This window comes from Conger conger, chromosome 13, assembly GCF_963514075.1.
Source record: "Conger conger chromosome 13, fConCon1.1, whole genome shotgun sequence".
Taxonomy (NCBI): domain Eukaryota; kingdom Metazoa; phylum Chordata; class Actinopteri; order Anguilliformes; family Congridae; genus Conger; species Conger conger.
Window position 1 is genome coordinate 18,730,867 of NC_083772.1, and position 24,315 is coordinate 18,755,181.

At 43.7% G+C, this 24,315-nt stretch overlaps 1 protein-coding gene across 1 annotated transcript in view; it reads right to left on the bottom strand.

Annotated features, from left to right (window-relative positions):
- Window positions 1–1,410: 1,410 nt before the first annotated feature.
- Window positions 1,411–24,315, bottom strand: part of LOC133107363 (F-box only protein 40) — a 50,667-nt gene continuing 27,762 nt past the window's right edge. Inside the window, exons 2-3 of the mRNA XM_061216354.1 lie at window positions 6,162–8,048; window positions 1,411–1,626 (exon numbers count right to left, since the gene is read on the bottom strand). Of these exons, the coding sequence (XP_061072338.1) occupies window positions 1,411–1,626; window positions 6,162–8,048 (2,103 nt within the window). The remainder of the gene's footprint in view (window positions 1,627–6,161; window positions 8,049–24,315) is intronic.

Sequence of the window (24,315 nt, forward strand, 5' to 3'; positions counted from 1 at the left end):
GGCTCGCTAGCGACGGGGCATAGTTACGGGTTTATGTCATTACATTTTACAGGCCCCCTACGTCATTTTACTCCTCAATTTAATTTGATGGATGAGAGAGACCAATGAGGGCACATCACTCCTGTCTCCCTTCCATCTGAATACAGACGAGCGATGTGTTAATATGTTTATTTCCCCTCAAAATCTCATTAAAGTAGAGACGTATTGGGGCAGTTTAATAGGTGCACTTCCCAGGATGCTCGCTGTTCACTGCCCTGTATCTTAAGGTCAGCCCAATGTGCGTTTCTGCATTTTGTATTGTCGTAGATTTAATGAGAATTGGAACTGAAAATAAGCCCTTTTAATTGATGCACAGCTAGGATCTAATAGGAAGCTATTTTTTTTTGTTGCTATTTATAATAATAATAATAACAATTTGTTATTTAGCTGACTCTTTTATCCAAAGCGACTTACAGTTCAATAGACAATCCCCGTTGAGCAGTGTGGGGTTAAGGGCCTTGCTCAAGGGTCAAACAGCTGTGCAGACCTTATCGTGGCTACACCGGGGCTTGAACCAGCAACCTTCTGGGCCCCACTGATGCACCTCAGCCGCCATTTAGCTTTAGCAGTGTAGTAGCGTGGATGGCTGAGGTTCATCTGCTTGTTGATGCTGACCAGAGATTTTCTTATAAATAATAATTTTATATTTTATATTTATTTTGGAAAATAAATTTATATGAATATATATAGTTAATAAATAAAAACAGACTTGCGAAAGGTAATTTACTTAGCGGATATGCTATATTTTAACAGGAACACGTAAGGAGTTATTATGTTATTATAAATGAAGGCACTGTTGTGGTGATCATTCAAAGTATTAATGAGGCTCTAATCAGAATCCCCAGTGCCCTATATTTGCATTCTATTCCTGCTTATACGATACATAATTACTACCACTAATAATCACAGTCCTTGCAAATTAGAGATCAAAACTTTGATTTTTTTTTTCAGTCCACTAGATGTCAGCCTTACTCTTTGAAATAATTTTGTACCTGCCTTTCAACAGGTTTACATTTTTAAAATGTCATATTTGGTGAGTGAGTAATAGTTAAAATCTAAAATTATGCAAGTGGAATAAAAGTATAACCCCTCCCATGTGGAGAGAATGGTTTTTGAACATATGCTTGCAGTATTAAGGCCTGATCAAGCTTAAAATACACACCCTATGCCATTAATAAAAGGCACTGCACAACAGATTGTCCAAAACAAAAAGAGCCCCAGTATCATTCACCCATATTGCAAATAAAGCCATTGCATTTCAGTTTGTAAAACCCTGATGCAGGGTCCATGTTCTGGAGATGGTCCTGATCAGGCAGAATGGAGGTGTGATTGTGTGGTGCCTTGGGGCAGATGTGAAAGATGTCTCCTCTGTCAGGGCTGATGTTGTTTGTTCGACAGGAACGTGTGGACGAGACTCTTCTGCTCTCCGTCCTGCTCCTGGCTGTCGGACAGACCCACCAGGACGAAGGGTTCACTCTTCTCCTGTGTCTGGTAGAAGGGGCAGACTTTCAGGTGCTCCGACATCGAGGGCGTTTCGTCAAAGCTCCACCGCTCTACCGGGGAGAAGAGACTGCTGAACTGCCACACCTGTGGAGAGGGAGGTAAAACCAGACACTTTCACTGGGAAAAGAGGAAAACCAGACACTTTCACTGGGAAAAGAGGAAAACCAGACACTTTCAGTTTGAAAATCAGCTGAGAAAACAGAGGGAAGTGCCAGTTTTATCTGAGACATTTAAGAATGTCTTTTCAGTCTTGGCCTGTAATAAAAACCAATATACTCAAGGCTCCCCAGGACTGAGTTTAAGAACCACTGTTCTAGTGCATGGATGGGCCCCACAGTCTGCTGGCTGTTGAAGCATACATAGTAATGTCTAATACAAAGACATGAAAATCCCCTAATTAAGAAATAATTAACAGCTTGTTGAAATTGAGAGATTGAAATTGCGGTTGGGCACGGAAACCCAGCACGCACGGCGGTCCTCCAGGAGCGACTGTCAGGACTAGAATAGAGCTTTAAGAGATATCAGACCATGGGGGGTATGCATGGAGTAAAGCAGCATGAGGTGTTTGTCAACTCCAAATAAACAATCTGCAACATTTAGACTGTACTTTATAAAAGGGAAGAGTGTTTTTTGTCCTAATTTTACAAACTGAAATGCAATGGCTTTACTTTATCCTGTGGACGGTCTGTAGTGGTTAAGGTACAGGACTCGGACTCGACAGGTCGGCGGTTCAATCCCCGGTGTAGCCACAATAAGCTGTTGGGCCCTTGAGTAAGGCCCTTAACCCTGCATTGCTCCAGGGGGGGTTGTCTCCTGCTCCCCCTTTCTCACCACCTACTCCACTCAGCTCCTTGTTCAAGCAATGGTCCTGTCCCGCCTGGACTATTGCAATTCTCTGCTGGCTGGCCTTCCAGCATCTGCCATCAGACCCCTACAACTGATCCTGAATGCTGCAGCCTGTCTTGTATTCAATGTTCCCAGACATTCACATGTCACCCCCCTGCTCCGCAACCTCCACTGGCTGCCTGTTATGGCTCGCATCAAATTTAAAACTTTGGTGCTCGCATACCAGGCAGTTAAACGATCAGCCCCTGGATATATTCAATCCCTTATCAAGACTTATTCACCAACAAGACCCCTCCGTTCTGCCACTGTCCTGGTCCCACGGTGGTGGAATGACCTCCCGGTGGATGTCAGAACGGCAGAGTCTCTGACCTCCTTCAAGCGCAGACTGAAGACCCATCTCTTCAGGCTACACCTTTCCCTCCCCAACTCACCACCATGATTAGCCTTAGACTGTAATGGCACTTATGTATAGATTGTATAGATATTGTTACTTGTATAGATATTGTTATTTTTTGTATTCTAGCTGCAATTGTGGTATGCTAGTTTGAAAGTTGATTGTACTCTTAAAGGGTTCTGATTTTCTGCATGTTTACACTAGGAAACGGAACTATACTGTCCTCTCAGGTCCTCTTTGCACTTGTTCTTGTGTACAACTTTGTTGTACGTTGCTCTGGATAAGAGCGTCTGCTAAATGCCATGTAATGTAATGTAGTCTAATCAACTGTATGTCACTGTGGATAAAAGCATCTGCCAAATGCCATTAATGTAACATAATGGTTTAAAGCTGATTTAAAAGAGCTCCCCTGCAGCTCCCCTGCTGCAAAAAAACAGCAAAGGCTAGGTTTTGAAACAGTTGGTAATTGGTTGACCAGTTCAGACCAGGTCCCAGCTTGACATGGTTTACCTGGTTGACCAGTTCAGACCAGCTCCCAGCTTGACATGGTTTGACCAGTCCAAGGTACTGTATGTTTTTAAACTGGTTGACCTGCTCATACCCAGCTAGACCAGCTTTATAACCAGCTGGACCAGCTTATGACCAGCCTGAGAACTGAGCTGGTCAAGTTGGCATAGCTGGATCTCACAGCAGGCTCTACTGTTGGCTGTCTCCTACCATGTTAATGGAAGGGTGCTGAGTGGCAGCGAGGTTGTGTTTGCATTCCAGTTCACTGAGATCAGTGGCTGTTAACTACACTCCTGTTTCCTGGCAACCGGTGCTAACAGTCTGAGCTATGGCCCTGAGCTGCCCATGTTACAGCAGAGCATGACACCACTGCATCCAAATTCCACTGGCAGGTGGAAGGCAAACGATAAACTGTGCCGTTTTTAACACCGAAGATTTTTTTTAATCTTCAATCCTCAGTTGGGCTTTCAATGTTTTTTTTTTTTGTTGGTGTTCTTGGCCAATTTAACACGGAAACATATTTGTTTGATTACATGTGACTCTAGGAGTTTCTTTTATGATCGTATCAAAATGAAGCGCTACGTCTCTGTTCAGTAGGGGGTCTGCGTTTACTGCCTGAGTGAGATATGATCCAATCTCCACTAACTGCTTCCACAGGCACCTCAGGAACCATCGCTTTAATTGGTCCAAACAAACACGTCTCCTCGTCTTCCCTGGCTCCCTCCCTGTGGAGCGATGCACAGCTCAGGGGAAACTGTAGATGCGAGGAGGAGAGCAGAGCATTTGCTTTTCTGCATTTATTTTCCAATTCATGTTTTTCTTTTTAAAGATTTCTGGTAATTCACAAATCCTTTCTTGTTTTTTTGCAGCCCAAAGGGAGATTTTTGCAGCTCTTTTGCAGTGATGTGTGGGTTCTTCTGAGCATTTCTCACCAGGTATCACTCTATCAGAACATTTTCTTGGTCTTCCAGACCTTGTCTTGTCTTCAACTGTTCCATTTATCTTCCATTTTCTAATAATGTTTCTGACAGTGGAAATAGGCAGTTTAAAATGTTGAGAGGGTTTTTTCTAGCCTTCTCCTTCTTGGTGGAAATGAACCCTGACATCCTTGGACAACTGTTTAGAGGAAGCCATGGTTGTTAACACCAAACAGAACGACCACTGCAGTTGGATACTTTAGAAGGCATGGAATAAAAATAAAAAGTTCAGCCCTGGAATTATGTTCACCTGACTCATTGAAGCCCTTAAGACTAACTCACCTGGGTCTGGGCCTTAGTAATCATCTTTTTAAAGAGTAACAAGGATTGTTTTCCTTTTTTATCATTTATAAACAGTAAAAAATATAAATGAAAAAAGCAATCTTGCTTTTTTTTCAATTTGCAGAAAGGTCTCATGTTTAAATCTGTGACATTTACATTTTAGGTTTGCATTCCCTCATGCACAGATTCATTGTAACAGACATTTAAACCAGGGGTGCCCACATTTTTGCATACCACTGTATAACTTATTAATGTGTTGAGGTTTATGGAATATAACTGAAGAGTTTTGTTTCCTTTCTGGGAGCAGTGGCATGTCCAATGGGGTGGCACTGACTACCTCTGGAATTTGATTGGCCACCCCAGGTGCCTCCCCTATTTTTCCACCTACATTAGCTCATTGCCATTGGTTAATATAACTGGTTGCATGCCCCTACCCCATACTCAGTCTGTGCCCCTCCCCCCTCCTCCCTCCCCCCTATATGCAATGCTCCTCTGTAGCCTGATTTTGTACATCAGCAGCTATTCATGATATGTGGCTGAAAGCCAGAAAAGTCCAGAGCGGGCATTATCCGCCAGGTGCTCCCTGGGCCTGACTGACCTAAATACCTGCAGAGAGCAGCACTATCACAAATATAGATGTGTGTTTGTTTTCATTGCGCTCGCTGGCTACCAACAAAAAGCACTCAGCGTAATGCTACCGTATGCTGTGGTAATCCTACGAGTACAAGCATTTACGTGACTGTCAATGCCCAGGACTGTGAACTTAGATGGAGGCCATGATGGATTCCCCACAGGACCTACACTCTGTGAAGAAAGGGATCCAAAAGGAGGCTTTTCTATAGAGGACCCCTGTCTAGTTAAAGTGTTCCTTTTCCAGGCCAAATGGTTCAATCTGAGAGCTTTCACACTCTTTACACCTACCACACAGGGCTCCATAAAGAATTAAAAATGGGTTCCCCTATGGAGGCAACCCCTTTTTACTGAGAGTGTACCTTCCCACTACTGGCAGAAAGTCAGTCAGAGGGCACGGGGAAACAAATTGAAAGGTAAACACCTCCTGTATAACATTCCTTTTGATAGACTAGGAGACTGCAAACCTTTTCCTTCACAGTTTTTTGGTAATGCATTGACTCTTTCTATACACCAGGAAAAAGTCCTGCAAGTTTTTATATCCACCAGGACTTAATATAAAAATTTTATTTCATACTGTGATTGCAATTCATTTATTTATTTTATATATACTCAGTGAGCACTTTATTCGGCATGTATTACTTATTGTTCTTTATTAGGTCTACCTAATAAAGTGCTCAGTGAGTGTATATGTTTTTAATAACACACTCAATTATTCACAGGAAGCTGAAATTATGTTTTCAGACTTGAGAGTCTAAAGAGTTTAAGTCAGGGCTGTCCAGAGATCTTCTGTCCTGAAAGTTTTCATTTCAACCATAATTTGGCATGCCTTATAATACCAATTAGCAGCTCAATGAGACCTCTAGCTGTTGAATGAGATGTGGTTTCCACAGGACAGTAGATTTCCAGGGACAGGGTTGGGCGGCCCTGGTTTAAGTATTTGTGTTTTATGTATTACGTATGCTAATCGGACAGTGACTTGCCTTCTTTCTGCACTTCCAGCTTGAGCCCCCGTGGGGGTGCGTGCTCTTCTCCCACTGCAGGGATACCGTCCCCCTCTCCTGGAGCAGCGAGGCACAGATGTCCCGCAGCAGCCTGGAGACCTGTGCCAGCTGGGACAGGCTAAAGCTGTCGAGGAAGCTGGAGATGTGCTGCAGGATCTCAAAGGGCAGGCTGTTGAAGGAGTCCACATTTCGGACATAGTTGCTCTTCGGGTCCTCGGAAAGCAAAGCCGGGACGTCTGGTCGGAGGTTAAACGCGCTGACGTTTTGGTCATACGTGACCACGGCCCTGTGGGTGGAGGGTCGGAACCTCTTCTGGCTGTAGGTGCAGCCCAGGTAAGCCAGGGGGCAGCGCTGCTCGAACCAGCCACTCAGGCAGGACTGGATGTCGGAGTGCGTGTTCCTGAAGTGCGACGGGAACTCGTCCCGCCGGAAGGTGTGGCCGCAGAGGAAGGTGAAGGCCGAGCTGGACTTGTTGTGCCTCCGGGTCACGCATTCGGTCTGGATCTGGACGTGTAGGCCCGGGGCCTGGTCCGCCGTGATGTCCGCCAATGAGGCGTCCGGCTTGAATGGGGCGGAGGGGAAGTTGTACGTCTGTGTTCCTACGTCCAAAAAAAGGCCGTCTGTGCCCACACTCTCGCTGATGGTGTGACCTTTCAGCTCCTTCTCCAAGGAGCACAGCAAGGTCATCTCCACCTCATCCTTCTCGGGAGTGTCCGCCTCCTCTGACACCACCCAATCGGATGTGTCGACCCCTTTGTCTTCCCTCTTGGCCATGTTGGAAGGGTCTTTGAGGTGGCTGCGCTTGGCCTTGTAGCTGGTGGGGATGTTGAACGTACGGACGGTTTCCACCTCTATGGGCTCCAGGTTTCCGTAGACAAAGTCCTTCTCTTTGGGCGTGCAGGCGGCCATCTGGCCGAATCGAATCAGCATGCTCCCATGATGCACCAGGTACATGTTATATTCCGCTGCGTTGACCTCTTTCCCCAGTCTCTCCAGGACGCCATCTTGCCAAGGGGCGAGGCCTGACTTGGAGATGTTGACAGAGGTAACGGTTTCCCTCTCCTGACGTTCTGTAGCTAGTTCCCGGATCCCTGCCTCTATGTTTGTCAAAGCCTTCTGGTCTTTTCCATCTCTACCTTTCAGCTCATTTTCTAGGTTTTTAGCGGTCTGTTGGCAGCCTCTGAACTCCTTGCTGAAAATGGCTTCCCAGGATGAATAGCTCTCGACGGCTGCCACATCTCTGTTTTTGGCGATAGCGTCTCGCTCTTCCTGCGTAAGCTCCTGCATCTCGCCTTTGGGATCCCCCGTTCCATGCTCCAGCGCCCCCCCTAGGCTTACAGAGGCCACCCCGGTGAAGATCTCACCCCCCACGGCTCCCTCGACCTCCTCAGGGAAGGTCTTCTCCTCCCTCTCCATCAGCTCAGGAAACAGGGCCTCCATTTTGAGCGAGCGAAACAGCAGTGCCTGATCTCGCACGGCCATGGACAGATCCAGCTGCTCGTCGACCTTCGACCCCTGGAGAACGTTCTTGCGGAAGACGCCGTCGTCGCTCTCCTCCGCGGGCCAGCGGTTCCAGTCCAGGGAGCAGGTGACCACGCTGGCGGGGCAGGTCTCCAGGTGCTTGGCCAGACGCTGACGCCGCATGGTGAAGGGGCAGCCGTTGGCCGCGTTCAGGCAGGGCACCTTATCCAACGGGCACAGCAGCTGGTGCTCCTCCTGCTTGCAGATGTGGAAGACGGCTCCACACAGGAGGCGGCAGCTGATGACCACACACGACACGGAGAGCTCCACGGGAACCTTGCAGTGCCGGTTGAAGCATGTCTCACAGTGAACGTGATGCCCGGTCACTGGCTTCTTCTGTTTTCCCTTAAGAGGAGAGCTCTTGTGAGAACATGGCTTTGTGCAGACCAGGGGTCGGCAACCCTGGTCCTGGAGAGCCGCAGGGCGTGCTGGCTCCCCAGGACCAGGGTTGCTGACCCCTGGTGTAGATGGAGTCTAGTTAACTGATCGAGACTAGATACTCTGAACATTGCATTGTGCAGATGGAGTAAGTTTAACCCTTCTGACCTTGTGAACATGGCATTTTGTAGATACCAAAGTTACGCCTGTTGTTTATTCCACTCAATTCACAGATACACTGAAGGCTGTTTAAATTGAATAATTTAGTAAACTGTGAAACAAAAACAATGCTCAAACAACATAACAAAAATGCCTTTTGAAAGTTTGTGATAATACTACTCTCCCCAGATTGCAAAGTTTCAAGAGTTTTCGAAACCCACTATGAATGCCATTTAACAGTCTTTTCCATAGTCTCATCTAACGCTACTGAGCTTGATGACATTTTTATTAGAACCATTATGAATAGTCACCTTGCTATCCTCTTTTTAAAATGAGATGAGTGTTTTCACACTTATTTTAATGGACTGATTTCTACAGAGCCAGGTTCATGGATTATCTGGTTATACTGTAGGTTAATATAAAATAGAAAGCTGAAGAAAATGCTATGTTCTTCGCAACCATGTACAAATTACAGCCCTTTAAAATTGTGTCACTGACTTACAGACTGCACTGTATATGTACAGTGTCATATGTAATACACACACTTTACAAACTGAATATCTTCACGGAAAAAAACGTACATGCTGTAAGTGACTTACCATACTGCGAGTAAACGGAGCCCTTTGTGAGCACAGCTCTGTGAGTTTGTTGTTCTCAGTATCTGTGGCGTGTGGAAGAGTTAAAAATAGCCACTGCAGACAGAATAAAGAGCGGGCCATCGGAGGGAAAGGTCAGGTGAAAGGCCTCATATTTACAACTGCAGATTCAATGCAGTGTCTCTCTGTACGTAGAGGAACCTGCTTCCTGCACGCTACGCAGTGTCTGATAATGAGCATAGAATAAGCTTACAATGTGATCTCATAAATTAAGTAAGCACCCCTTAATTTGTTTTATGTCTAGTGCCCATTTTGTGTGTCTATGAAAAGTGCCTAAAAAGGTACAAATGCTTGTTGCTGGGGAGTTACCCTATAGGTATGTGACACTGTACCCCTAGCCAGCAGTTATCATTCATTTGTACCTTTTTTGCTTGGAACCTATTTGTACCCAAAGAGAACATTATCTTACTTGCCGTACGGGGTACATTTGGGAAATGCTGATCCTTGAAGAACAAAAATGTATCTCCGCTGTCACTGCATTTCTGAGAGTGTGTGCTCATAGCTGTCATCCCAACAGTCAGGTTGTAAGAGCGCTGTCAATCACACCCACATGTCAGGGTGACCAGATGTCCCATTTTCTTCTGGGATGGCTCCAAATTTCAGCCCCTTTAACACGTCTCGGCTTATTCTGAGATTTGTCTCATATTTCATTCCTATCACAATTTCTGTGGGTTTTTTGTCTGTAACTGTAGGTTAATTGCATTATGTCCATGGTCCTCCAGGGAATCTTTTCAACCTATCACACACGCTCCCCTAAAATGGAATTGCAAATCCACTGCTTTTCAGTCTGCAGTCCCCCCAGGTGCAGACAGACATAGTTATGAGCAGGAGGGTGAGACACCAGGAATTCTGCCAAGCTAGTCCCTCCCATCCCTGTGGGTGGCACCAGTATAGCATATGTTCAATGCCCACCATAGAGTCTATGCACAATGTGAGACATTCCAATTTTGTGGTCATAATCTGAAGACTAAGACCCCCTGAATTGGGAAATTGTACATTTACACTCACTAAGCACTTTATTAGGAACACCTATACACCTACATATTCATGCGATTATCATTGTACAGAGAATGGTGCAAAAAACAAAAAACATCCAGTGAGCAGCAGTTCTGCAGGCAGAAACACCTTGTTGATGAGAGAGGTCAGAGGAGAAGGGCCAGACTGGTTTCAGTGTATATTCAGTCTCAGTACAAGCTTTGCTGTTGCATTGTTTTCCACTAGATGTCAGTATGGTTCTTCTAAATGTTTTATTTTCTGTGAGTATTTTTAAGTTTTTCTAAGGGTTTCCTGCAGTTTTCTGAAATTAATATTTTCTTGAGTTATTCAGCACCTTGTCACTGTTTTAGCCAGATATTTCAAACATTAATTAATTTCTGTTCCATCTAACACAGGGCTTCTGGGTAGTGTAGGAAATTAGTCAGAGTAATAGCATGGTGCTTCTGGGTAAAGTGGGAAAGTAAACTGACAGTTGTCAGAGCAGTGATGCTTTCTGTGTGCAGTTCAAATCCAGACTATGTCAGTACTGACAGGAATTGCTCACATCATTCTGCCTAGTCAGATTGCAGACCAGGAGGAACACGCCTGAACAACTGCTGATGTACGAACAATAGCTGGTGCTAAGCACGACTAAAAAAAAATCTAGGCCTGGCAGTCACTCTGCATCGGCTGGGAACGATCTCCGCTCTCTCTGCTTCTAAAGCTGTAGCTCTGGTTTCCTGGGGCCTTCAATCATCCTGCTGACACAGACACAATATCTATGGTACTTCACATGCTTTGGAACATGTTCATTAATGGAACGATGATGATGATGATGATGATGATGACAATAACAATTATAGAAGGCATTTAAAGAGATATATGTATGAAGGATGATAAGTGGATAATGATTATAAAAGGCATTTAATCAGATGTACGTATGAACGATGATAAGCGGACGCGTGGTGCTGTAGAAGTCGCTGTCACTCTGCTCCCTGATTGCTGTTGTAATTAGTGTTTGTCAGACGTAGCGGGCTGCAGCTGCTGTCATAATCAGTACACCATGCTAGGCGCTGTAATCACGAGATTACTGTGTGTGTCAGGAAATGACTGGCAGTCTCTGTTTACGTCAGCCCCAAGTCGCATCTGCCACTGTTTTCCTCGCTGCACGTCAGCTGACAAAACTATTAAGGGATGTTCACTTTTTATCTGACATTTTACGTCATTTATTTTTAATTGTCTTTCTCTGTAATGAGGGCTTGAGATACAGATTACATTTTTAAAATTGTAAACAGCAAAGAAACGCTCAACAGAAAGTACTGCTGTTAATAAAAACTGGCGGAGAGGTGGAACAGAACCTCCCTACCTGTCGGGGTGTGTACTGAACAGGGTCTTCCAAACCACGCACCCACCTTGCCACAGCCTTCTGGTGTTCCTGGTGAGAAAACATTTACACTAGGAACGAAAAAGAAGAGGACCATTCTGATGAAGACCACTGTGGTCTAAAAGTACAATAAATACCACCGCATTATCTGTTTTTATGGGTATTGAGTGAGTGTGTGAGCCTCTTTTTCTGTTCCTATATGATTCCAGCGCCTTGCTCATTTGATTTTTATATCACCGTGAAAAGGTTTGCATTAAGCAGAAAACACACAAAGAATATGACGCCTTATATCCTATAGCACACCTTCTAATCACTGGATTTTCACAATGCAGGGGTGGCTCAGCACTAGTGTCTCACATTAGGAGTACTGATCTACACTCTCAGAAGAAAAGGGAACCTTGTGATTCCGTAGACGAACCCATCCTAGTTCAAGGGTTCTTTGTCAGGGAGCTTTCACTTTTAACACAGGTGATAATGGGTTCTATGAAGAACTGAAAAGGGTTCCTCTGTGGAGACCCATGTTGTAGGGTCAGTTTGGCCTTTTAGCTCATTAATGATGAGGAATGAATGTGTACAGAGAGTATAAGGCTGCCGTTCTACGGCCAGCTTTGCATTTTTTTTTTTGTTCATTAATGATAGTTATATTAAGTATACGTTCAGGGAGAATATGGCTGCTGCAGCTCTGCCTTTTAGCTCACGATACGGTAATGACATGGGCAATGCTAGTCCTGAAATATAACTGCAATATTTAAAAATATTAGTCATGCTGCCTCATGACATACTTATACAGAAGCAGCTGGGTTAGCAATGGAGTACTTAACTGAACATTGCAATGTGATGCACAATCACTTCTGGTAACTGACAGCAGTGGACATTCTAATGTGATGCAACAATCACTTCTGGTAACTGACAGCAGTGGAGTTCTTAGCTGAACATTCTAATGTGATGCAACAATCACTTCTGGTAACTGACAGCAGTGGAGTTCTTAGCTGAACATTCTAATGCTGGTACAACAATCACTTCTGGTAACTGACAGCAGTGGAGTTCTTAGCTGAACATTCTAATGCTGGTGCAACAATCTCTTCTGGTAACTGACAGCAGTGGAGTTCTTAGCTGAACATTCTAATGCTGATGCACCAATCACTTCTGGTAACTGAAAGTTAGAACTAGAACAGTGGCTTAGAACTTTGTGGGGAAAAAAAACATTTCAGGGAAATACTGCTGAGATCAATGTGTCAGAGCTGACGAGGAAGTGCGTGGCAGTTAGATTGACACTGCCATTTACAGGCATTGTGCCTTCCACCTCTTCTCCAGCTCTTTTATTAATCTGAAAACTGTTCCTCTGTGAAACATTCAGGAGCGCCTTGAAAGAAGAAGAAATAAAATAAATAATAAATAAATAAATAAATAAAATCCCAGTAAAAGACACCCTGCCTGCGCTTTGGGATTTTTACAGCGCTATAAAGACACCGTAGTTCTGACAAAATCTCTGCTCCAAATCCGCTTTTAATAAAAAACTATAAAATAAAACCACATAATGGCGCGGACTCCGCTATTACCACTTAATTAGGGCGGGGAGCTGACAGAATCCCAGTTGGGCAGGAGAATTCTCATTTTGTCACATTAACGGCGGGAGCAGTGAGATGAGACCGGTGCATTGTAAATGAGACACCGGAGTTAAACCTGTTTTTACAATCCGTCTGGGTAATAACTGCTGAAAGGGATATTCACAGTTAACTCTGATTGGGGATCAGTCCACACTGAGCCAGGTTCATCTTGTGGGCCTGTAAACATGAAAGGTGTACAGACACGGCACCAAAGTGCCCAGAACCACCTCTGGGTTTTCATAAGTACTTACTTATTTTTATCTTCTAAGAGATGTTTTCCCTCCTAGTTAGGCCTGCGAGACTTGTATTTAACAAGTGAACTAGTTTTACAACAGAAAACGGTCATAAAAGAGATGATTTACAACAAAAATATTTTCTTCATTATTTAAAACTCCCCGGACAAGGGTTCCAAAAGCAGTTTAAAAAAATAAGTTCCATTAGTCATCTGTGTGAATGAACTGCAATACACTGACAAGAAAAACTCCACCAAGCAAGGACACATTCTTCATTCTCCGAGGACACCGCTCCATACCAGACGTCATGTGTCATCCTGCTAGCTTCAAACTCTGATGAGCATTATGACATCATATCTATCATCTGCATTATGACATCATACCTGTATCCATCATAAGAAACCAAGAAGTAAGTGACAATGAAATATCATGTCCCAGAATAGAATTATTAACTCTTTGAATAGGTGGTTGTTTTTGGCATGTTTTTCAAAACTCCAAGTCAGTGTTTGAGAACCCCATTGTTCCGAGTTACCCGTGGTGAGTGTTACATCAGCGTACGTTAAGAACATGTGACCTAAAGCCTAGTCTCCACCAAACAGCGGGTTTTAGAACATCTTTAGGAGAAAGTTTTAGAAGTGTGAACTCTCCAGTTTTATAACGTCGGTTATTGGCGGCTGGGGTTTTTAAAACTGAGCATGTCAAGTGTTAAGCCTGGAGTTTTAGAACAATTAGTGATTTAATGTTACACTTAACTTGGGTTGTTTCTTTGTTTACTCTGCATTTTAGTATGGACTGCAAAGTCCATACTCACGGACGTTTTTAGGTTTAAATCTTTTTCCGAGATTTCGCTAGTCATGGCTCATCTCGGCTGTTTAGTGGAGACTGGGCTTTAGAATGACAAGGTTATATCTGCATTCTGAGTGGCTTTGAGATATGGTGCTTCAAAGATTCCAAGCAGATACGACCTTTTAAACATAAATGGGCTCCAGGCAGATACAACCTTTTACATTTTTTCTTATTTTATTTTTGTGTAAAACTCATATATTTACTGCCCGATAAACAACATATTTAGGACTCTAACTCATTTTTGTAAAAAAAAGATTTCAGTTAGAGCCTTGTAGTTCTAATGTCTCGATCAGTTAAGAACATCTTAGTCCCATGTGTGGCCTTAAAGGGTTAGTTTAAACAGAGGGATGGTATTTGTCTGAGATATTGTGAGGCGGAGAGATAGTCCTGGAGGAGATGGCAGGCTGGTGTTTGCGTGATAAGGGCTGAGGAATGTGTGGGTTTTTGGGTGAGAATGGGACCTGGTTTCCCACTGACGCTCCAGAATGAAAAGTTATATTTTATTCATGTACGCCAGTTAACACTTTGGCCCTCAGGTCTTCATTTTTATCTTACTGAAACATGTAATGTAAACTCTGCACAACAACTGCGCCTCCCGACCACACACACACACACACACACAAACAGGTGCACACACACACACACACACACATGCGCAGGCACATACATGCACTCACACGCAGGCGTGCACACACGTATTCATTTATGTGGTTTCAAAGAAGACATTCCAATAAAATGACCCCTGGAAATATGCCATTGTGATCATGAAAAAGCATGAACATGACTGTTAGAACAGCCCGTCTTTATTCCAAGCATGCAAAGTCACAAGCATTTATACATGCTATAAATCAATGTGCCTTCCCTGCATAACCAGCGCCCTGTCTGGAGACTGCTGCCCTCTGTTGCTCTGAAATGCCACAGCCAGTTGAGTGGTACACAGTCCAGGCTGGACCTGAAACAGATATGTCATTTACGTATGTAATGAGAGGCAAATAATGTGCTATCGATTTCCGCTAATTACATGCAATGAATTTACTGCCTGTTGTTTGCGTGCGGGGCTAGCGGGGCCTCCGGATGCGATGTTTCACGGATCCAGGCATTGACTACAGCTTGCTTACCTGTGCCTTTTCTCACCAGAGTTCAAATTACATGGAACAGTGCGGGGGTGGGTATGCTCAATAATTGTTTTAATTACTTTAACCCCTCATCAGTGGAGTCCCTCGTTCTTCAATCCTCATCGACCAATCGACAGGCTGCTGATTGAGCTGCAGTGGGTAGACGGCGGACCACGCCCTTTAACCTATTATGGACTAAGGCTCCCTATGGAAAACCCATAGAACGGCCTAGGAATCACAATGCATTTCAACAGTCATGTGTCTTGAAAAATGGGCATATGATCAAATATAACGCTGGCATCTGTTAAGGGAGATGTAACGCGCAGGTCACATCCGTCTGTTAAGGGAGATGTAATGCGCAGGTCACAACTGTCTGTTAAGGGAGATGTGACCTGTAGTGGCCTGTAGCGTAGTGGTTAGGGTAAATGACTGGGACACGCAAGGTCGGTGATTCTAATCCCGGTGTAGCCACAATAAGATCCACACAGCCGTTGGGCCCTTGAGCAAGGCCCTTAACCCTGCATTGTTCCAGGGGAGGATTGTCTCCTGCTTAGTCTAATCAACTGTACGTCGCTCTGGATAAGAGCGTCTGCCAAAATGCCAATAATGTAATGTAATGTAATGTAACGCTGGTGGGGCATCCGTCTGTTAAGGGAGATGTAACGTGCAGGTCATATCTGCCCATGAGGGGTTAAAGCAGATGCTTGTGCTAGCCTGTGCACTCTCAGCTGATCCCTGCTGTAAAATCCAGCTATGTCAGCTTGATCACCTTGCATAAAGGCGGTCTAGCTGGGTATGAGCTGGTCAACCAGCTAGTGCTGGTAGCTTTTCTGAGCTGGTAGCTGGGCAACCATGTCGAGCTGAGAGGTGGTCTGAGCTGGTCAACCATCTAAACCATGTTCAGCTGGGAGCTGGTTTGAACTGGTCAACCGGCTACCAGCTGTTTAAAAACCTAGCTTGAGCTGTTTTTTGCAATAAAGGGACAGGCAATAATTGAAATGGTGCTGAAATTGTGTTAAAGAAAGGCTTATGTCTCTGGGGAGTGATTAAAAATCAAACACAGATATGAAACATATAAAAATATCGTACGGCACAGTCAAGCGCCATTTACATTTTCATTTTAATACCAGCAACATTTTTCACGTCTTGATAAAACAGCCATATACACTGATGATTAGTGCGTCTAACATTATTCACAGGAACTATTTTAAAGTGTATCAAAAAGAATTATAAACCATATGTTTGGTCTGACAGTGTTGAAGGCCCCATGAGAAATGTATTATTTATTTAGCTTTTTAGTCATTTAGCTGATGCTTTTATCCAGAGTGACTTAACGTTGACTACACTACCCCAATGTCCCCTGGATCAATGCGGGGTTAAGGACCTTGCGCAGATCTTATCGTGGCTGCACTAGGGATTGAGCCGCCGCCCTTCCGGGTCGCGGTCATGTACGTACCTTAACCACTCGGCTACAGGCTGCCCCATTTTACAGACGGGGGGAACGTGACTCTCCATCCTGGTCTTATTTAATTAAAAGTTAAAAAGTCTTTCATGTTGCGATCAGCGCTAATTCACTAATGGTCGAGGCAGAGAAGATGTGAGCAGAAGGATTAGATCCAAGTTCAAAACAAGCCTGTCGACTCCATTGACTGCCGGAATCCTAATGATGTGAGAGAGGGGAAAGACGCCTGATCTCACTGATGAAAAAGCATGCGGAGCAGCTTCAAAGACAGAACGGTGAAAATGAATTCCCTCACGCCGTCCCTATGGAGTAATACAGCAGCGCGAATATCCATCCGCTTACAAGACGTCTCTGTCTCCAAGTAAAGCAAACGCGCTACGAACCCTTTGTGGACCTTCGTCATCGCCTTCAAAGTGCGCTGCTAAACCCAACCAACCTTTTTTAAACGGTGTATTTAGGGTGGTTGCTGTGCGCAAAGTCACCAGCTGTAGGCAGCGTTGTACACAGTGAGAGTACTTGCATTAATACAAAATAAATAAATATATAATCATAATAAAGCATGGATGCATTTCCTCTAAAATCTGCTCAGGGATGAAATTGAGATTTTCTTCTTTCTTTTATTAGCTGCAGAAATCTAATTGCGCGTTGGGCAAATAGTCGATAGTGGCAAGGGTTCCCATTTACCCAAATTAATTTTCTGAAATGAAACAATACATTAAAATTAAAACTGAGATCTGAGGGGAAAGAAAGGAGAAAAAAGATTTAGTTCTCAGTCCCTGACTCCCTGTGCCTTGTAATAAGTGAGGAGATGCTGTGTGCATTTTAGAGCTCTCCCAATGACGCCTTTTCGATTTGTGGGCCCCGTAGACAGAGGAGTCGGTCTAATAAGGGCAAACAAGGCCAGGATTCATGTTTTATGTATCTCTCGTTATTAAATGTTCAGATTGTGTTTCCTCTGGCGTAGTGTGTTCCCTCCGTCCCTCCTGTTACTGGAGATGCTGTTTGCTCTCTGTCCCTCCTGTTCCTGGGGATGCTGTTTGGTCTCTGTCCCTCCTGTTACTGGAGATGCTGTTTGCTCTCTGTCCCTCCTGTTACTGGAGATGCTGTTTGCTCTCTGTCCCGCCTGTTACTGGAGATGCTGTTCAGTCTCTGTCCGCCCTGTTACTGCCGCTACTGATGACGGTGTGACTGATATATTTGTTTATTTATTTCTGTTTATTTTTATTTTTTGGTGGGGAGAGTGCGGTGTCACGGAGAGAGGGGGGCACAGGAGAGAGAGTGGTGGTATCAAGACGAGATATAGAATCAGCATTACAAGAAACCATCCTGGCAGATAAACGCTGACATCTCATAAACTAGCATAGGGCGGGTATTATAACTCATGTAAAAGGATTTGAATGTTAAGTCTGTGAAGGCTATGTGCTGTGATAAGTAGCAGCAGGATACCTGGATCTCTGCGGGGCATGGATGAAAACTGGGTTTCAGATTGGTGAGTTTTACACATTGGAGAACTGGTAGGCGTGATAAAAACCTTAAATCTGTGGAGAGAATTTGTCGATTTACTTATTTTAAAAGGGGAGGAAGAGGAGGATGATGCAGAAGAGGAAGAACAAATACGATATGTCACACGACTGGCTGCATGTGACAGCTCACTGGCTGCACCTTCATCTCTGCAAAGCCTTTGACTGTGAAAACAAGGGCAAACACACACACCCACACACACACACACACACACACAACTGCAGTCACTGTATAACCTGCTTAAACATTTGATGGTGAAAAATTTAAAATAACTTTCATTGGGACATTTATTGGGCTCTGACTTGATGTGCTTAAATTAGTGCAGCTCATAAGGAATATGTCTCTCTGCATAAGGCAGAGAAATTCAGAATCAACATCATTTTACACATCTCTGTGGAGATCCCACATTCTCTCTCTCTCTCTCCCTCTTTCTCTCTCTCTCCCTCTCTCATTCCCTCTCTATCTCAATTCAATTCAAATAAGCTTTATTTGCATGGCAAGTGTACATTTAAATTGCCAAATCATACACAGACATAACAAACATAACAAATACACAAAAACAAATAAACATACAGAAGAAATGTCACATTGTTTTCTTTCTCTCGCTCCCTCTCTCTCTTTCATTCCCACTCTCTCTTTAAATCTTGTCAGATTATCCTGGCCCTGTGAGTTAATGTTCTTGCCGTTTCTCTTGATAAAAGCGTAAAGATCAAAGGTTTTGTCTCTACAAAGTAACTTCACAGCAGTGTGAAGTAATGTCTGGAGTGCTGAGGGACAAATAATATGCATCTTTGTGATGTTAAGCCTGAACCATCTTACACCCACTGCGTGTCTACCACAGTATATATTTTGTGTGGTATGCATGTACATTACATTACATTATTGGCATTTGGCAGACACTCTTATCCAGAGTGACGTACAGTTGATTAGACGAAGCAGGAGACAATCCTATCCTGGAGCAATGCAGGGTTAAGGGCCTTGCTCAAGGGCCCAACGGCTGAGCGGATCTTATTGTGGCTACACCGGGATTAGAACCACCGACCTTGGGTGTCACAGCCATTTACCTTAACCACTACGCTACAGGCCGCCCAATATGTTAAAATGTACAGTATTTTAACCACAAATGCCCAATTCAGTGACTGGTAAATTCATGGAATGTAATAAATGATCAATATTATTGGGCTAATCATAATAACGCTGGGCAGTCTATAGCCTAGTGGTTCAGGTGCATGACTGGGCCTGGGGGGTTGATGGTTCCAGTCCTGGTGTAGCTACAGTAAGGTCAGTACAGGTTGTGGCCTTTAATCCCACATTGCTCCAGGGGGGATTGGCCCCTACTTAATCTAATCAACTGTAAGTCACTTTGGATAAAAGGGCGTCAGCTAAATAACAAATGTAATGTCAATATTATTATTATCATTGTAGTTGTTGTTGTTATTAGTGTTGATTTCCCCCCTTGGTAACCAATAAGCCCCGCATTGCTATGCACTAACCCCCCAGCAGTGTCTCTAGGCACCCCAGTTGCAGTCACCCCCATTTACCCTTCATTCTGCACCCCACCCTCGGTCTGCCCCTCTCCAAGCTGCCCCTCTCTCTGTCTGCCCCTCTCCAGCAGGGGGACCTGTCCCAGACACCCTGCCCAGGGGGTAACGGGCAGTCTCATGCTCCAGTAAGCCCCCTCTCTTCAGCTTCAGTGGAGAATAAAGGCTTGGGCACAGGATCAACCCCGCGACTGATAGATTTGAATAAAGATGTGTTTTTTTTAATGGGGAGGGTGGATCCTGGCTGCTGGATTTGACCCCCCTCCCGGCAGGTGATGAGATCCCACAGCCATAACGGACCCGCACTCAGGAGTTAGTGGATAGAAATTCAAGAGAGGTAGGCTCTCTGCACAACTGCGATGTGAAACCAAAAAAAGCAATTAGACCTTGTCGAGCTCCGGTTTATCACAGACGCGAAAAGGTGAGCGTTAAACAGTTTGCTTTAGAAATCAGACAAAGGGGGATGTTTTAGCATTCAGCAATGTAGCAATCGTGTACCGTATACCAGAGCTAAATCAGTCTGATGTCAAAAGAAGTCAAGGGAAATAGATCACTAAAAAGAGCGCTCAGAATTTTTTTTTTGATTTTGCCAATGAGAGGCTGTAGATGTAGAAATAATACTCTCTTCACCAACAGTTTGAATATTAGCTGTTGACTTATATGATGGTTTGTTGTAGCATAGAAAAATGCGCACGATTAACACATCTGTGTACTTCCATCAGCCCCCACCACCAGTCAGCTTTATGAGAGGTTGTGCAGGTCCTATTCAGTAGTAATTTAGCGTGGACATAAGTATTCATTATCACCGCACTAAAGCAGGAGAGAGCCGGTACTGAATGTGACCTGGCTCTATCCGGTTCTAACCGGCTCCATTTTGTTTTCTGTTGATTTTAGCCGTCGCATTCGCTGCGAAGCTTCGTCACCGCGACTCTTAATTTATCAACTCATCACACGCGCTCCTCTTCCTGGATCTCGCCTCAGTCTCTGCTTCTTTGACGTTTAGCTGGAGGTGGAATTTCAAAGGCGCCAACATCGAAAGAAAACGCATGAAGGCATAAAAACTGTGGGTGTAACTATGACAGACAAGCTTCTGACTGAGGAGGGTCTGTACAAAATCAATCTACTTTGATGTCCAATGCTTAATCTTTTAAAATGATAGCTGTGTAGTTTGGAGAAACACACACACACACACACACACACACACACACACAATTTCACATGCATCATGAATAGCTATCCTAAGGTAACCCCTAAAAAATAAATAAATAAAACCCTTGACAGTCAGTGGCCATTATTTGCTCAGTCTGGTCCTGGTCAGAAGTTTCTAAGCTGCTTAAGTCTTGTGTTCCCAGCTGACATAAATCCCAAAGCAAACGGCCCAAGGGTCACGGCAGCCATATTGATTTTTTTCAATATTGATAGAATGGCTTGCTGAGAAGGACTAATTTCAGCAGGAATGGTGATAATGGGCTCTGTTGGCATTGCTGGTGAGGACTAATGGCATTTTAAATGTGTTTGTGCTTAAAGCAGCCTGTGTCACCATACCTGACAGCATCAATAGGCTCGTTGTGATCATATTCTATCATCATTCCTCTGGAGTCTTTGTACTGCCATCTGTACAGGACATGAATCAGTCTGTTATCCTTAGAGCTAGACATGGACACACGCACTCGCACTGACACACACATATACTGTACACACGCACACACACTCACACTGACGCACACATATACTGGACACACACACACACACACTCACACTGACGCACACATATACTGTGCACACGCACACACACTCAAACTGACGCCCACATATACTGTGCACACATGCCCACACACACTCACTCTGACACACACATATACAGAACAAGTGTGCACAAACACACTCACATTGACACACACATATACAGAACAAGTGTGCGTGCACACACTCACAGTGACACACGTACATAGGCACTCACACCGGCACATACTGCCCACACAGGCACACATACACACACACACACACACATATGCACACTTGCCCACACACATACACACACAAACAGAGCAACACTTTTATGTACTGTATATACACACACACATACTCAGAGAGAACACTTTCATGCATATACACCTGATGTTACACAGCTTGATTACATACACAGGATAGCATTTAAAATGGTACGAAAGCTTAGGAATGAGGATTTAGCACGTTGCAGCTTCAGCTAAACCGTGAGATTAGCCGGTGCTTTCTCAGAAATGTGCAGCTTAATATGTTTATACACATGGCACACATACACATACAGCTTGTGCAGTTAAATAAAGGAATGTGTAGACAGTCTTTAATGAAGAGGACACGCATTAGCATGGTATGGTAATGCTATCCATGTTAATAGCCTGTCAAATGAATATACTGCTTTGGCAGGAAGCCACTGCACTGATCGGACATGCAAAAGGCTAGCACACAGTTCCCATATAACTGAATATGGTATAACAATGCAGTATAAATATTCCTGTATACTATATGTTCCTCTGGATCAGTTCATTTTCCAAGCATTCAGAAATAGCAGAAAATTACCAGATGATATCAGGTATAATTGCTATCGTTGCTGAACTTGACTCTGTAAAGTGCCATTCCTAGATTGCAGAAAGGAAAATCCAATCAGCTGTTTTGTTGAGTCGTCACCTCCGTTCCGTTTTCCGAAACCACCCACAGCCACCACTCAAAGGAAATTACAGAGAATCATGGCCAACGCTACAAGAACAGATGAAAAATAATAAAATGTCTGACACCTTGAACCTCAGGGCCAACAGTGTATTACACAGGATGCAGGTGACCTGGGATGATTGACAGCTCGCTCTGCATGTGCGATAAGCGATGTGATTGGTTTATGGGACACAACAGGACGCATGTACACACACAGATGCACGCATGCACCTGCACTCACACACACAAGCACAAAAACACACAGACACATGCGCACACGCACACATGCATACACACACAGACACATACACATGCACACAGACAAACACACGCACACGCACAAAAACGGCTTACCTGTTAAAGACAGCAGGTCAGGAAACAAGTGAGGTTAATTGCTTGTCATCTTCATCATAACCTTGCATAATTTATCATGGATGAATGCATGATGTGTGTGTGGGTGGGTGTGTGTGCCTGTGTGTGTGCACGCTTGCATGTTTGTGTGTGTGTGTGCGTGTATGCATGTGTGCATATGTGCATGTGTGTGTGTTTTTATGATGTTGTCATTGAAATCTGTGGCAAACTCATCTGTGGGTGATGTCCATGTATTAGTTTTATATGCAAGGCTATGCAGATAAGCAACTATGAATCAGTGTTCTGCAAATATCCACGAAGGGCAAGAGCAGGGTCATTTTGTTAAGAGCAGTCTGCCGAGATCAGCAGAGAGCGGGATACTACGGCCCGTGTATCCTTGATTTCGGCAGCTACCTGTGCATACATAAAGTATAAAAAATAATAATTCCAAAATAAAACCATAAATAGTGCACCATCATGCCAAAGCAGCTGAACTAATAGACAGCAGAGCGTGTTACGGGCAGGGAGGCACAGAGCAAGCCAATAAGCAGTCTGAACTAGTGGGCTGGAAGATGAAAGTCATCAAAGTTAGGCCAGTAAATAATAAAGACATAAAGACAACCGTGAAGAGATTTTTCATCTATTTTCCCAGTCTGGCTGTACCTGGCAGCGATCATCATTCGCTCCTCAGTAAATCATCCCAATTCGGATGGCTTGCTATCAGGCTTGAGGTATCGTAAGATGGACATCTTACAGGAGCCGAAGGGATTTGTTGCATAATTCATACCTTTCAGTATTTATATGTGTCAACACTCTCGCGCAACCTCTGTGGACGAGACTGAAGCGTCTCCTGAATGCACTTATTTCTCCAGCCCAAACTTCTGTAGGTATCTGCTCATATCAGTGCCGCAGCTGGGTCCGTGACTGTCGACACTTCACCCAAACGATGTCCTGTATGTGCCGTCAGCCTGCACAAGGCCACCGCGATGCTTACATAACAAGCTATAGTCACCGCAGGGTAGTACAGCTCATGACAAGATTCACACAGTCATAATGCGTCATTTTCAAAAGCAGGGTTTTTAAAAGTGTAATAAATAAAATATATTTTTTTATTATTTCGTAAACCAGGTAAGTCTCCATTTAGATTAGAAACCAACATGATAAACCTCATCCAGGGGATCTTTAACTAATAAGATACTTATCTTTATCAAAAATACAAAATCTAAACCCATAAGTAATAAATACTACCACACGCTGTTGTAAACTGGCATGACTGGTTATGGCAGGTGAAATGCCAAGCATATGACAGCTTACTGCAAGCGTATAACAGCTGATTACAAGCTTATGGCAGCTTATTATAAGTTTATGACAGCTTAGTACAAGCTTATAACTGGAAATGGAATGAAACTTAAAATGAAAATACAGACGTATTACAATTTATTTATCTTTATTATTTATATATATATATATATATATATATATATATATATATATATATATATATATATATATATATATATATATATATATATACACACAGTGGTGTGAAAAAGTGTTTGCCCCCTTCCTGATTTCTTATTTTTTTGCATGTTTGTCACACTTAAATGTTTCAGATCATCAAACAAATTTAAATATTAGTCAAAGACAACACAAATAAACACAAAATGCAGTTTTTAAATGAAGGATTTTATTATTA